At 34.6% G+C, this 14,446-nt stretch overlaps 1 protein-coding gene and 1 pseudogene across 1 annotated transcript; both read left to right on the top strand.

Annotated features, from left to right (window-relative positions):
* The first annotated feature begins 4,539 nt into the window (after window positions 1-4,539).
* Window positions 4,540-13,312, top strand: LOC103992833 (uncharacterized). The gene is made up of 14 exons (XM_009412705.3): window positions 4,540-4,737; window positions 6,280-6,424; window positions 7,366-7,433; window positions 7,544-7,597; window positions 7,695-7,778; window positions 8,496-8,581; window positions 9,985-10,065; window positions 10,627-10,757; window positions 11,050-11,091; window positions 11,433-11,509; window positions 11,593-11,683; window positions 11,758-11,839; window positions 12,643-12,715; window positions 12,915-13,312. The coding sequence occupies exons 1-14, from the start codon at window positions 4,649-4,651 to the stop codon at window positions 13,081-13,083; spliced, it is 1,272 nt and encodes a 423-aa protein (XP_009410980.2). The 5' UTR covers window positions 4,540-4,648; the 3' UTR covers window positions 13,084-13,312.
* A 612-nt stretch (window positions 13,313-13,924) lies between these two features.
* LOC135643878 (U2 spliceosomal RNA) lies at window positions 13,925-14,042 on the top strand (annotated as a pseudogene).
* Window positions 14,043-14,446: the final 404 nt, after the last annotated feature.

The raw sequence follows: 14,446 nt of genomic DNA, 5'->3' as shown, positions 1-14,446 counted from the left end.
TTCATAAAAAAAAAGATGAGCGAATTTTTATATCTTTTTCACTAATATCTTAATTTTTATATCTCTAAAATATCCCTAATAAAGTAAAAAAAATTCATGAAATCGATCTGAGTTATGATGTCTTTTGATAGGGTTATAATGTTTTTTTTTTGTACATTCAAAAAATAATATAATCCTATATTAAAGTATTATAATCATATATAAATAATAATAATATTTTAAAATATAATATAGACTAACTTATCCTTATTTATGAGTTTGAAATATGAACTTTTATGTTATTTCTCATATATTTTTTAAGAGTTATAATATTTTTGCCACTTACATCTTGTTAATCCTACACGTTGGTCATGATAAAAATAATAGAAGATAAGACACATTGGTCATGATAGAAATAATAGAAGATAAGAATAATTATTAAAGAAGTGAAGTAGCTTGAATACATTGACATGTTTCCTCTCCTATTTATACAACGACGTTGGTCGCTGGCTAAAGGCAAGAGCGAAATTTCATTTTTCTGAAGTAATTTGAATACATTAACATGTTCCCTCTCCTGTTTATACATATTAGGAAGAAGGATTTTCCTCATTTTTCTCAATAGAATAAAGAGATTTCCTCGTATAATTAAGAAATCTTATCTTATATCAGATCAAATGAGTATCCGATGTTGACTTGATGCTAGTAAAAGAGAACATTCGATCTCGAATGATGGTAAGAACTTTTCAATGTCAATGTAAGCCTTTACATCATAACTACAACGTCGAATGACTCGGTGCACGTTTTCACGATCAAATAATAGCTAATAATTTTATGTAATTATCTCAAAATTAACTATTGCGTCAACTCGACAGTTACACGTTTTCCAAGGAAGCTCTCTCTCTCTCAATTAGGAGGGACCATGTTGTGTCAAAATTAACTCTTTGCTTCAACTCAACTAAACTTCGATGATGAATTTTTCTCTCAAGTTGTTAACTCATGTGGATCATGAGTTTAATGATTTCTCTCATACCGATGAAAAACTTAGTATCATGTAGTAAGAGTTGAAACTATCATGAAAAGATAGAGGTAAGAAACATCAACAAAAAAAAACATCAAATACATGAGCACTTTAATATCACTTTCAAGAAGAAGTCAAACATCTACCTTCAGAATTTTATTGTGAAGTGAAGTTTGCTTGAAAATTGATTTCTCAATTTTAATCATACAAAACAAAATTGCAATTGTTGGACCACAAGGAGATCCTTTCCGATAAGATGAGAAAGAATTTTCAAGATTAGTTCTGTCGGTATCTCGACACATCTTCGTATATCACAATCGTCGATTTTGTAAGTCTCATTATCACCTTCATGTTTTCGTTGTGTCTTCTCGTGTAATTATAATATAATCACAAATATACAGATCGAATAATAAATAAAAAAAATAAAAATTTATAAATCTAAATAATAATAATATTAACTTCTCTCAACGACTAGGGAAGAAGAAACTTCACGATCGTCGATTGGGCCATGTTCGCTTCCCATACGAGACAAACTCACCCCACTAAGGTTGAGTTCTCCTCCCCTTCATTATAGTTAGTCTACTGCTTTGGTTAGAGAAGGTGGAGGTTGGCAGAAGATATAACTTGGAAGTCTTCTCAGTCACCGAGCAACTTCAATTGCGTTCGTTACTTTTAGGCTGTTTCCTGCAACACAGTTCAGTCGTCTGTCATGGCATGCGTGGAAGGTTTTGAGCTCTCAACTGTTGTGCATCATGATATCAGAAGAACTGCTCCGTGGGATATAAAAGCTTAAGCTTGCTTACAAACCCCAAGAGCATGGGAAGAGTCAATACAATCTACCATGTGGGTTTCCTTGTTTGCTTGGTGTGACTCAGATCAAAGAAATTATATAGCAGCCATCTCTCAGCATTCTGAATCCACATTAGCTTTATCGAATCATTCAACGCAAGCTTTTTTACATATGTTTTCTAAGAGATAATTGCAAAAAGCCTGTGAACTTCCATATATAGGGTATCTATATTGCATGGAAGTGAGGTGCAGGAAGTCGGATGTCATGAAGAACAACAGGAAGAAGAGAAAGAGGTGCCATCGCTTTCCGAGAAATGCTCTAGAGATCAACAACTGCAATGCCGCAAGTATGATTTCACACGTTTGAGAAATATCTTTCCTAAAGACTTAATTACACGAAGTAGAAAAGTACAATTGTCGAGCCAAAGGATTATAGGAGATATTTTGATTAAGGATATGTCAAAGGATCAATTGTCGGGCCAAAGGATTATATATGGAGCTATAAGATTAGATATTAAGTCTAAGGATTAAGCTTGAGGATCATATTTCAAGTTCAAAAATTGATCGATGTATTATAGAATTAATCGATATGTTGAAAAATTAATTAATGTATCGAAGAATTAGTTGGCATCTTTGCTCAACCACAAGCATGATACATTCTTGCTCCTCCGCGAGCACCATAGGCTCAAGTCATCCCAGAGGTACTTCACCTACACAAGCGAAGGATATTGCTTTAAGATAGAATTTCCTTGATCTTGAAGAATAAAGATTCAAGACCAAGAAAAGATTATGATTCTTGGATTGAACAAATATGCATTTTCTATATACTTATTTTATATCCTACCCAGATTAGATGTTTTCGATTAAGGATATGAATCATCATCGAAGGATTAATTGTCGAGCTAAAGGATTACATGTCAAGCTATAAGATTAGACGTTGAGCTCAAAGATCGAGCTTAAGGATCATATTTCAAGTTCAAGAACTGATCAATGTATTCTAGGATTAATTGATATGTTAAAAATTAATCGATATATCGAAGAATTAGTTGACATTTTTGCTCAACCACAAGCACGATATATTCTTGCTCGTCCACGAGCACCATAGGCTCAAGTCATCCTAGAGGTACTTCACGTACACAAGTGAAGGATATTGCATTAAGATAGAATTTCCTTGATCTTAAAGAATAAAGCTTCAAGATCAAGAAAAGATTATGATTCTTGGATTGAACAAATGTGTATGCTCTATATACTTGTTTTATATGCTACTCAGATTAGATGTTTTCGAGGATATGAATCATCATCAAAGGATGAATTGTTGAGACAAAAGATTACATGTCAAGCTATAAGATTAGATGTTGAGCCGAAAGATCGAGCTTAAGGATCATATTTCAAGTTCAAGAATTGATCAATGTATTATAGGCTCAACTCATCCTAGAGGTGCTTCATGAACATAAGCTATTGCATTGAGATAGAATTTCCTTGATCTTTAACATAAAATTTCAAAATCAAAAAAAGATTATGATTCTTAGATCGAACAAATTTGCACTCTCTATATGCATGTTTTATATGTTACTCAGATTTTATGTTTTCGACTAAAGACATAAATAAATTATTGTCGAGCCAAAAGATTAGATGTCGAGCTATAAAATTAGATGGTGAACCTAAGGATCGAGCATGAGGATCATATTTCAAGTTCAAGAATTAATCAATATATTATATGATTGATCGATATATCAAAGAATTAGTTGATATCTTTGCTTAACCATAAGCATGACACATCCTCGACCGCAAGCACCGTAGGTTTGGCTCATCCTAGAGGTGCTTCACATACACAAGCGAAGACTTTTGCATTCAGATAGAATTTCTTTCGTCTTAAAGCATAATGCTTCAAGATAAAAAAAAGATTATGATTCATGAGTTGAACACTTGTACACTCTCTATATACTTGGTTTATATGTTAATCGAAAAGTATGATAGTCAAAAGTGACTTCCATGCATCAATTGAAGGGTTATTAAATTAAATTAATTTTTTTAAATAAAACATAAGTGATAAAAGTACGATTCAAACTCAAAATATTACAATAACCTATCAACATCTTTTTACCAATCAATTTAGCTAATATTATTAATTAAAATATTATTAAATCACATATAAGACGCTTTTCATTCATTAATAAAGAGAACTCACTAAAACATGGATCTCTTTCTTATTAGCTAATTAGTAGCTAATCAATGGTTACGAGAAAGAAAAAAAAGGAGAAATAATCATATATATAATAAACAAAATTAAATACCAAAAGATAGAGTATTTGATATGAGGAATCTGGAAACTTGAATTCTCAAATGAAATCAAAATATAATATATTTATTAATAATATTTTTATTAAAAATTAAAACCATATCATAAAATAAATAAATTAAAGCCAAAATGGTGTCAATTTTGACTCAGTACGGAGCCGATTGCAACGATTTCAAGCGACTCGTCTAATGTTGTGGGTTAGTGACTCCACCTCCAACCGTAGGTAGGGTCGGTCTAATTAAGCCAAACCGGTCCTCCAATTCGACCACTTTTGACTCGGTCCGATCGATACAATCAATGATCCGGGGTCTGAATCAAGAACCGTTACCCATTGTTGATGATGCAAGATTAATACAATTAAATTTACTTTGCAATAAGAAATTTAAATGCGAAAATAATATAAATATAAAAAGGGGAAGGTAGAAAACAAGGAACCGATTTGTTCCCCTTCTTTAGAACCGGTCGTGAGTTGAGCAAAGGAAGCGGGCGACTATATAATGTGCTTCGCCATGGAAAGAAGAAGCTGCTTTGGAAGCGGGTGAAAGAACGAGAGCCAGAGAGACATGGGTAATCTGTTCGCCAAGGAAGAACCCCCTCCAATGGTGCTGGTTCCTCCCATCTTCGACTTCCCTCCCCTCGCTGCTCGCACCAGGTTGTCCTTTCCTTTTCCTAGAAATCTGCTCTTTTTACGAAAGATCTTTTAGGGTTGGAGTACTGGGATCTAGAGTTTGTGATTCGTTTGTTAACGAGAAACACGATTTCATGAGTGAGACGAGGAGTTTCGATGAATGTTCTGGTTCCTCCTAGATTGAGTCACTGCTCGAGTGAAAGACCACCTCGGTTCATGCTGAATTAATGATCTTAGATTGGGCTCATTTGTGGCTTTACCAGCCTCTGCACCTTTGCATTTACTACTCGTCATCAATCGAGAGAATTTTCTGTAGCTTAGAATCATTAATTATCGGAGAACAGATGCGATATCTACATGTGCTCACCAAGCTATTTAATTATTTCGAGTCTAGGAGGAACCTTATCGCATTTGGTTCCTTGTAGCTTATTTCTGCCAATTCTTTTTCAACATAGATGCTGGATACATTCACAACTCTTTTAATTTGTCCACAATCTTTTCCACGCCAGACGTTGAGGTTTTGATATGTTGATTGCCGTATATTGCATATAGTTCTTGTAATGATGAAATTCGAAAAAAAAGATAGCCAATAAGATCAGGATACATGTTAACTGCATGATGTATATGAATCAGAACAAATATAAACAGGAAAACACGACTGTAACCAACGCAGGATTCAAACATGTCAAGAGAACTCCATGAAGATCAAAGGTACAGAAAAACCAGCCAACTGCTGTAGGAGAAAATTTTGAAATGCAATTTAAAATCATGAGATGTCATAACTATTATATTTTGTAATAGAGGGATTAGAAGATGAAATACATTGAAACAAACAAATGAAGTGTGAATTTTCTTCGTTTAAGGAGTAAACTGATGTTCTGAGGTTATGAAACTTGGAAGAGAACTAATTTAAAGAGTTGCAATACTTAATACTGCAATTTAGTCTGATGGTAAATGGTTTTGTTTCTGGTTGTGGGGTTGCTGGACTGAACCTGTACAAGGATCATTTGTTAGAGAAGAGCTGAAAGGAAGAATAGGGCGACATGCACAACCAAATGATCGGAAATGTTTTCAGCTTTTTAGTCAAGTCAATTGTTTGGAAGCAAGGGGCTAGCCCAATTACGGGAAGAGTCTATGTACCTGGCCTCACTAGTTGGGACATTATGGCTTGTTGACTTTTTGTTATTGTTGTGTTATTGCAAAGTTTCTTTATTATGTTTTGACTCCGGTCTAATAAAGATAATACACTTATTTCTTAGGATAAACAAATGTGTCAGTATAGGCCCTTTTCAAAGTTGCGGCATGAGACAAGTTGGTTTTCTTCATTAGATGGTTTAGAAAAGGGAATATAGGATCACTCATGCTAATATATTTTTCAGTTGAGTAAGTCTTTTAATTCCCTACCTGAATGTTGTAGATGTCTCTTTCAAGAAGAAAATTTTTATTTTTTACTTTGTACATCTAGATGTGGCCTGAATGATCTTTTCCAGTATGTTACAGAGAATCTACTATTTATTTTGAGCTGATGTTTTGTGTAACACAATCCATTCATTGTGATGTGCTCAGGATGCTTGTTCCAGCTTATGACTTGCTGTTTGGCAAACTTGCCTTGCGCTGTCTTTTTGAGGACTACTTTGAACAACCAAGGCATCTTAATACAAGAATTATGCTAAAACCACTTGAAGACCCTAACGTGGATTTAATTGCAACAGTATCCATAGTAGTTATTTTTGTAGCATAATCTTTCGTTTTCATCAATTTCTCTTGCTTGTAGGTTATTCATTTCCATTTTTGAGAGTTGTTGATACGGACGGCGAGTTTCCCAGTCTCTTCAATTTTCACTCTTTTACTAAGATTTGGGAGACTTTTTGGTTTGGTCGTATCTTCAATGAGCGTACCTTCAAACAAATCACTGGCCTCTGTATATTCTTTGATATGAGATTTTCCCTATATTGCTTTATGTGGTTCAGGTAAGTCTAAATAGAATGTGCTCACTGCTCAGAACGTGTAGAAATCGAATTCAAGTACGTAACATTTACTTCATTCTTACTAGTGGAAGAAGTGAAATATAAATAGTTATTTGCACAAGGAATAACTATGTTGCCTCTGTTAATTTTAAATTTAGAAAAATACACTTTTGTAATATGTTCTGTCTCACTGCCTCATGCTACAAGTTCTAAAGACATTCATCCTTTCTCATGGGCCTGTCATACCACAGCTATCAGCACTTTTGTCAGCAAATCAAATTTTACGAGGCTATATTCAGTGGTAAGCTGTTGTAGTGTAATACCAAGTGTCAAGTATCTTTTTAGGAAACTATTTATAAGGTAGTTCCTATAAGGGTACTTCGTCTACGGTGAAGGTCTATCTTTGGTGGACCTTTCCCGACACTTCCATTTAGTTGTTGTTATGGCTGTTAACCCCTCTCCGTGTCTCTCAAAAATAAATAAGTAAATAAATAAATAAATGAAGCATCTATCTGGAGTTTTTTTGACTTCTTGAAGTCTTCATTCGTATGTTTTCTTGCTTGCTTTATGTTGATTCTATAAATTTATCTACCAAAACCACATCAATGCTCAATTGTCTTTCTCTTTAAATTTGGTGGCATGCACATTTTTCTTTGTTTTGATGCTTCCTTAAGTGTCATTTAAGGTGTCTGGCCCACTTGACCAAACATCTGGGAGGACCATGGAAGGAAATGCATTGTTTCGTTGGCAAAGGTTGTAATCATTCTCATTACTGTTTTAATGTTCTCATAACAAATGAATTTTAGTTTTCACTGATGATCCTTGAAATAATAGTTGCAACCTATCTCTTCCTCCTATCACAGGGACTTAGATGATCCGAACACATTTATGGATATTATGGTGTCGACCAATGACCCGTAAGAATATGTATCATAAAATCACGCTTTACTAAATGGTTGATATTTTCATCTTTAACTGGCATACTAATTTTCCATGTCTGTCCTATTTTCTTAGCATGTTGCGCTTGAGGTCATGTGCTTACTATCCTAAGTACCGGCTTGGAGCTTTTGGAATCTTCCCATTGCTAAAATCAAAGAGGTGCCTTCCATCTCTTGTCATTATTAATTGACACAATTCTAGGTTTTAACTCTGACTGATTTGTTCTTATATTAGGACAATGTGCTTGTGCAATTTTCCTTCCGTTAACATTTTTGCATGATTCTTACATTAAGTCTCATTCTTACATTTATCATGTTTGAGGATTATTTCAGGATGTTGAACACTTCTGTCTTATGATAATTTTGATGATTTTTTTAGATACCATTGATGTAAGCTTTCCATCATTATCAGTTCATCTATGGAGAGAACACTGGCAGTGAACCCCATTTTTCTGCATTGAGTCACAATGTTGTCTTGCAGATATTAGAATGTGATCATCAGAGTTTTGTTTTGAAATATGTGAATTCGCATCATGCAGATACTTTTATGCTTCTGTAGGCCTTTTAAGTTATCATTTAATTAGATCTCACTAATGAGTTTCTATAGGACTATCTAAATGCTTTTTATTTTACTTTTTGTGGTTGATTAGTGCAATGGACCTTGGGTTGTCTTTTCTTTTGTTGTTGTTATTGTCTGTTTTCCTGATTCTCTGGTTTTACTCTTTTGCTTTCTAGGAATATAATTATTTCTTGTTCTTATAAAAATGTTATGTTCTTGAATTATGTTTGCCTAAGGCGAGACCTGTGATTCCAGAAATTTATTTCATACATCGTTTAACTCTTATATATATATATATATATATATTTACCCAAACAGAGTGCTCCCAGAAGATTATGGTGTTATGGGCTTGAGATATGGATCAGAAATTCTGTCCATTGGGAGCACATTTATGCCATTTCCATGTAAGTATCAATTATATACTTATTTTGATATTTTGCCTGATCATTACAAAGCTTCAGAGTGTTACCAACTTCATTGATTTATCCAATTTGTTTTTTTTTTTTGTTTTTTCAAACCATTGCTTTGCTTTGCAGACTGGTTGTATATGAGTTAAGATGATATTCAAATATGAATGGCAAGCTTTACTAGAAAATTTACTATTCATTGATCTGGCAACAGAGATTAAGGGACACAGTTACTTCCAAATACATTGTTAAACACCATGTGCAATGAAGATACAGGTGTTCTGATAGAATCAATTAGATGAAGCTTACCGAGAGATACAATTTAGTCAATGTTGGATACTGCAACTTGTTTGTTACATTATGATGATCTACTAGGTGCAAGGATTTAAGTATTGAATTTCATGCCATGCATTCTATATGTTGTCCATGTTGATGTTCATGCGAACAGTATTGTCAAAGGTGCTAGGCGCTAAAATACACAAACATTCCAAAACACCCAAGGCATTAGACGCTCGCTAGAGCGTAATGATACCCTCACCATTAATTGTTCGAGATTGCAGTTGTCCAGAAATGTCACAGGAGGTCATGGACGGAGGAGGCGTTGTATGCATCACCCTGTGTGGTGGGAGTACAATGGGCAATCTCATTAATTGTATTGACTAAGCCAAACCATTTGGCTCGATCTGCACTGACTCGATGAAGGGGGAACGGGAAGGAATCTAATTAATTAATTGAGTAAAACCATTTAATTCGGTCTGGATTGGACTCAATCTAATGTATGTAACTTAATGTGCCTGGATCGACCCAGGCAAGTACCTGGGCGGTCTGGCATCCAGACCAAGGTGCTCGCCTAGGCAGCGCCCAAGCCTAAGCACCTTGCTTGGGTTGTCATCAGGTGCTTGTGCCTCACTTTGCCTCATCTTGCCTCACCCAGGCATCTGGTAATATCACCGCATGCGAAATAGCATGTACCTGCATGTATTATGTAGAATAAGCATCTCTGAACATTGCAAGCAACTCACTCACAAAATATGTACTGATACTTCAATCCCTGCCACGATTTTTGAACTTATAGTAATGACCCATTTTTTCCACTTCATACATAATTGGCTAGGTCCTGTTATCTGTGGCTGTCTATCTTTATAAAGTTACTCTATTATTGGTGATTAGAATGAGTTCTTGCTTTGAAATATGTTCCTTTTTGTTATATATGTCTTATTTTTATTTTGTAATGGACTGTGAATCTGATGTATTGCTGAAATATTCTGGTCTTGTTTTCTTTTGCCTCTGGGTCTTAGGCTCATTGACTTTGGCCTTCTTTTGATAAAGGTTATAGTTCAATCTTCTTTCCCACCTGCTATTCTGAAATACATAGTACTACTGATGTTTTGTTGTTGTAGTGTCCAGTGATACTCCAGTCAGTGCATGGCTAGTAGGCAGGGCAGGGAGATTAAGTATTGGAGTGCAGTACAAGCCACTTTGTGAGTTGAATTTTATATTATATGCCATCTAGAGAGATTTTAAGATATGAATTTGTTCATCCTTAAAAGAAATATGTATTTACATTTTGTGGCTGTATATCATCGTTGACTAAAAGAGACAGGATTTACTTTTGGTGTGTTACATTGTGTCGATTGGCATTTAGCAAGATATCTCCTGCAAACTAGAATTGCACTCAGTAGCATGCTTGAAGTAGAAATATTGGTAATTTGTGATGCTACCACAAATTGTACAAGTTGTAAATTTTGCCTAATTTGTGATGCTACCACAATGATATAATCATTGCTAACTCGTATGATAAGACCAAGAGAGTTATTAATTCAAGGCCAAACAATCATGCGTAACCGATAACAGACACGTAACCGATAACTTGTCTGTTTTCTGTTGACTATTAAATTAATGGTATAATTTGATAACCTCTATATTTGACAATATTACATTTAGATAAAGCATGAAATATTGGTGTTCATTTGAAGAATTTAGCATTAGAAAAGAGTTGGAGCATTTTATCGTGTTTTACTATTGGGTTTTTACTTTTATAGGTGAGAGCAAAAAGCCGTTGTGCTTCAAGGATCTAAATAACTGGAGTTGTTCAATTGGTTATGGAGTTGGTTCCAGCAGCCCCCTTTGTCCTTCATACAATTTCAGCCTTGAGCTAGCTAGAAGCTCACAGGTATGCTGATTTTGCTGTTTTCCAGCTTTGCTCCTCAATCAGTTGCAAACATCTTGTAGTCTGTGAGAAAATACATGAATCTTGAGTCTACTTTTTTGGTTTGTTGATAGCTCGTGTTATTGTAAATTTACTCATTTGAACTTTCTAATTTTCTATGAGATCTCAAATTGTTCATCAGAAGTTTCTACCATTATTATCTACCCTTGGATGATGTATATTTCAGCAGACATGGAAGCATTTTTGTCACTCAATCTATTCCGCATGTAATGTTATCTAATTTGTTTTCTGGCAGCTAATTGCATCCTTCTATCAACATTTTGTGGTGCAAAGAAGGGTACGTATAGTTTGGCTTTGCTTGCAGCAGTTTTACTATTCTATATTGCTAATTGAAGTGGCATTTATGTCTGAATACATATATGTGTAATCTGGTGTCCAACATAATATATATGAGCCTGAGTCAGCGGTGTTGCCAAGTACTAAACCTTGGTATTAGAGATATGTTGGGATATCTCCCAAATTATATTGCATCCACTCTGTTGGCAATTAAATATCTACCATTGATTTGCTTCAAAATCATGTTATGGCTTGATTTTCTATGGATTGGATACAAAATATCCATGGTATTCTGTAATAGTTTGGAGAGATCGATTGATTGAACCTTGCGCTGTCAAGCAGGTGAAAAATCCATTTGAAGAAAGCCAAATAGCTGGCATTACAAATTATATCGACTTTGGCTTTGAGCTGATGTCGAGGTAAATTAGATTAACAAAGAACGTCTTTTTACAATGACTGCTGGTTAAATACCTAATTGAGTTTCTTTTTCTCTTTGGTAAAGAATCGATGGAGATAAATCTTTGGGGAGTGGTGATAACTCCTCATTCCAATTAGCCGCATCTTGGCAAGCCAATAAGAACTTCTTAGTGAAGGTGAAACATTGTGATTCAAAGCTTTTCTGAAACATTGTGTATATTTCTACACTGTTAATTTTTCCATGATGCAGGGGAAATTGGGTCCTTTTGGCTCTTCTGTAGCTTTAGCATTTAAGTCTTGGTGGAGACCTTCCTTTACATTTAGTATTACAGGTAAATTTCGCTGACTGGAATGTTTTTCCTTATGAACCATGAGGTTTTCTCTTCTGGCATGGTTCAAACTTCAAACTGAACCAACAACTGATGCGAGGGGCCATCATTTGCTAGTTTTAGTGTGATAAGCATGCTAGTTATGCTTTTGATAACAAATAAAGTGCATTCGGCTTTAATTTGAACAACAAGAAAGAGAGAGAAAAAATTTCATCAACAAGAACAATAATGTAGGAAGCACATAAAAAATAGGACCAAAACATCCAAAGATCTTGATTTATTTTATGGGTATCCAAAAAAAGTATTAAAACAGTCATGTAAAATAAATTTGTTACACTCAATAACCATAACGAGTGAAAAGCAATCATCTAGTTATTTTAGATCAGCAGCTTACGACTTCGCCAATAGCTAAGCAAAAATACCTAGATGAGAATCCTTAATAAATGTGTACAAAATAATTAATGAAAATGGTCATGTAAAATAATTTGTTGGACTCAACAACCATAACAAGTGAAAAGCAATCATCTAGTTATGTTTGATCAGCAGCATACAGACTTAGGCAATAGCTAGGCAAGAATACCTAGATGATAATCCTTTATAAATGTGTACAAAATAACTAATGGAATTAAGTGTTTTAATATTATTTGAAGTTTTGAACAAAACTAAATCAGGAGGATAAGCAATTGGACTGGGACCTCATATTTTGGATGCATCCAGTGAGACTCTATTTTTGTAATCTTATGTGCTGATTTTGCTAAATTTTAATCATTCTGACAAAAAAAAATCCTTTCTGTTGTTTCTCCTAGCTATTAATGATCGTTGGAATGGAACGACTTCTTACGGATTTGGAATCCGCACCGAGGATCTAAGAGAACCCAGGTTCTTCCCTTGTATACTATTAATTAGCATAATCATCATATTTAAGAGTTCTACGAGGTCATCACCCTTGTCATTTTTTGGAATTAGGCATTTGTTGATGTCAACCAATATCCTTGTCAAAATATTTCATCAAGTACAGCATAGCTCCTCATCCATATTTGACTTCCATTGATTTCCTATATGTTTTCATAAAATGTAGTTATCAAAGAGCGGATCCCAACTACGTGATGCTGACACCCAACAAGGAGCACTTGGCAGCAGGTGTCGTTCAAAACTTTGGAAAGCGACCATTGTTCCAGTCAAACATAAATACAGGAAACTATGATCATTTGCCAAGGGAATTAAAACCCATGGGAAAGATTTTCTAACTCCTCTTTCATACTTCGTATGCTAACAACAAATGGATGAGGGAGACTAGGAACTTTGTCGTTATCTAAAATGCTTGTAATTCCTCAGGCCTCTCTCTCTCTCTCTCTCTCTCTCTCTCTCTCTCTCACGAGGTGTTTGTTATATTTATTGGTGCCAGAGAGCGTCCTAAAATCTGTTTTCTTGACACTGTTCATTGCTGCTATAGTCATAAAGCAATTGCCATCCTAATTCATGGTGCCTATGCAAGTTTATGCTAAAAATTTGTGAGGAATGGAGTTTGGATTTATCAATCCGGGAAAATTCCCGTGGCATTAAAGAGAAAGTTGACAATTATAAAATATTGGAACTTGACATCCCGTATGTTTGCTAATGGATGTACTCTTTTTCTTTCTCTTTTTCTTTAATATTTACCATATTTTACTAAGCTCCAAGTAAGATTTTTTATGTTTTAGCTAATATGACCAAGCTGTTCATCCATTTGGCCCAAACTAATAGTCCAATTTCCTATACCAAATGAATTGATTTCTTGATCAAACTTTTGAAAGGTTATTATAGATTAAGGGCTGTCACACTGTCTTCATATTTCTATTGTAGGGTATTTCTATTGTAATGGAAAACGCGAGTCCGAGTGGCACAGTGACTTTGGTTCAACGACTTTGGTTCTCTCAAAAATTTCATATAGTTTCGATCAGAGTATCCAGACGAATTCGGTCGAGGGAATTAATTATACACAGTGAAGTCGGTTCGTCCGTCGGTGTTCTTTAGTCCCACATCGGAAACTGTAGCTCTAGTCGGTGGAGTGGGAGCTATATAGAGGTAGAACCGGGTTACGGATAACTCATACCTTTCTCGGCCTTTTGGCTAAGATCAAGTGTAGTATCTGTTCTTATCAGTTTAATATCTGATACGTGAGCCATTGGCTCACTCAAGTTGATTCAATCATCGTTGCAAACTGATTTAAAATATGATATAAATAAAATTATCATAATATACTTTCATAAAAAAATAAGTATGTGATTATTTGTAAAATATAATATGATGTGATTATTTGTAAAATATAATATGATGTGATTATTTGTAAAATATAATATGATATCTCCACTATGGATAACCCGTAGTAATGACTGCCTCCACTATTGCAAGTTGATCACAATGACAAAAAAATAATAATAATTGTAGAGGTCGATCAGTAGCGAGGGTAAAAGGTGGCTATGACTAGGTGGTGCGACGATACTCATAACGGTTGTTGTCAACGACACACGAAGCAAAAGCTAAAAATAATCTTATTTTTAAAAAAATAATGAACGTTTGATAAGAAAAATAAAATTGAGATTTTTTTGAAAAAAATATTATTATTTTGAA

Source organism: Musa acuminata, chromosome BXJ3-7 (genome assembly GCF_036884655.1).
Source record: "Musa acuminata AAA Group cultivar baxijiao chromosome BXJ3-7, Cavendish_Baxijiao_AAA, whole genome shotgun sequence".
In the NCBI taxonomy this organism is placed as follows: domain Eukaryota; kingdom Viridiplantae; phylum Streptophyta; class Magnoliopsida; order Zingiberales; family Musaceae; genus Musa; species Musa acuminata.
Note: the sequence above shows the minus strand (reverse complement) of the source record. Positions and strands in the feature narration are given on the sequence as shown.

Bases quoted from the DNA above. Each gene is read 5' to 3' on its own strand.
- LOC103992833 (XM_009412705.3), top strand. From the start codon at position 4,649: ATGGGTAATCTGTTCGCCAAGGAAGAACCCCCTCCAATGGTGCTGGTT. The intron at 6,425-7,365 runs GTATCCATAGTA...GTGTCATTTAAG, and splicing joins ACGTGGATTTAATTGCAACA to GTGTCTGGCCCACTTGACCA. The intron at 11,840-12,642 runs GTAAATTTCGCT...TGTTTCTCCTAG, and splicing joins CTTTACATTTAGTATTACAG to CTATTAATGATCGTTGGAAT.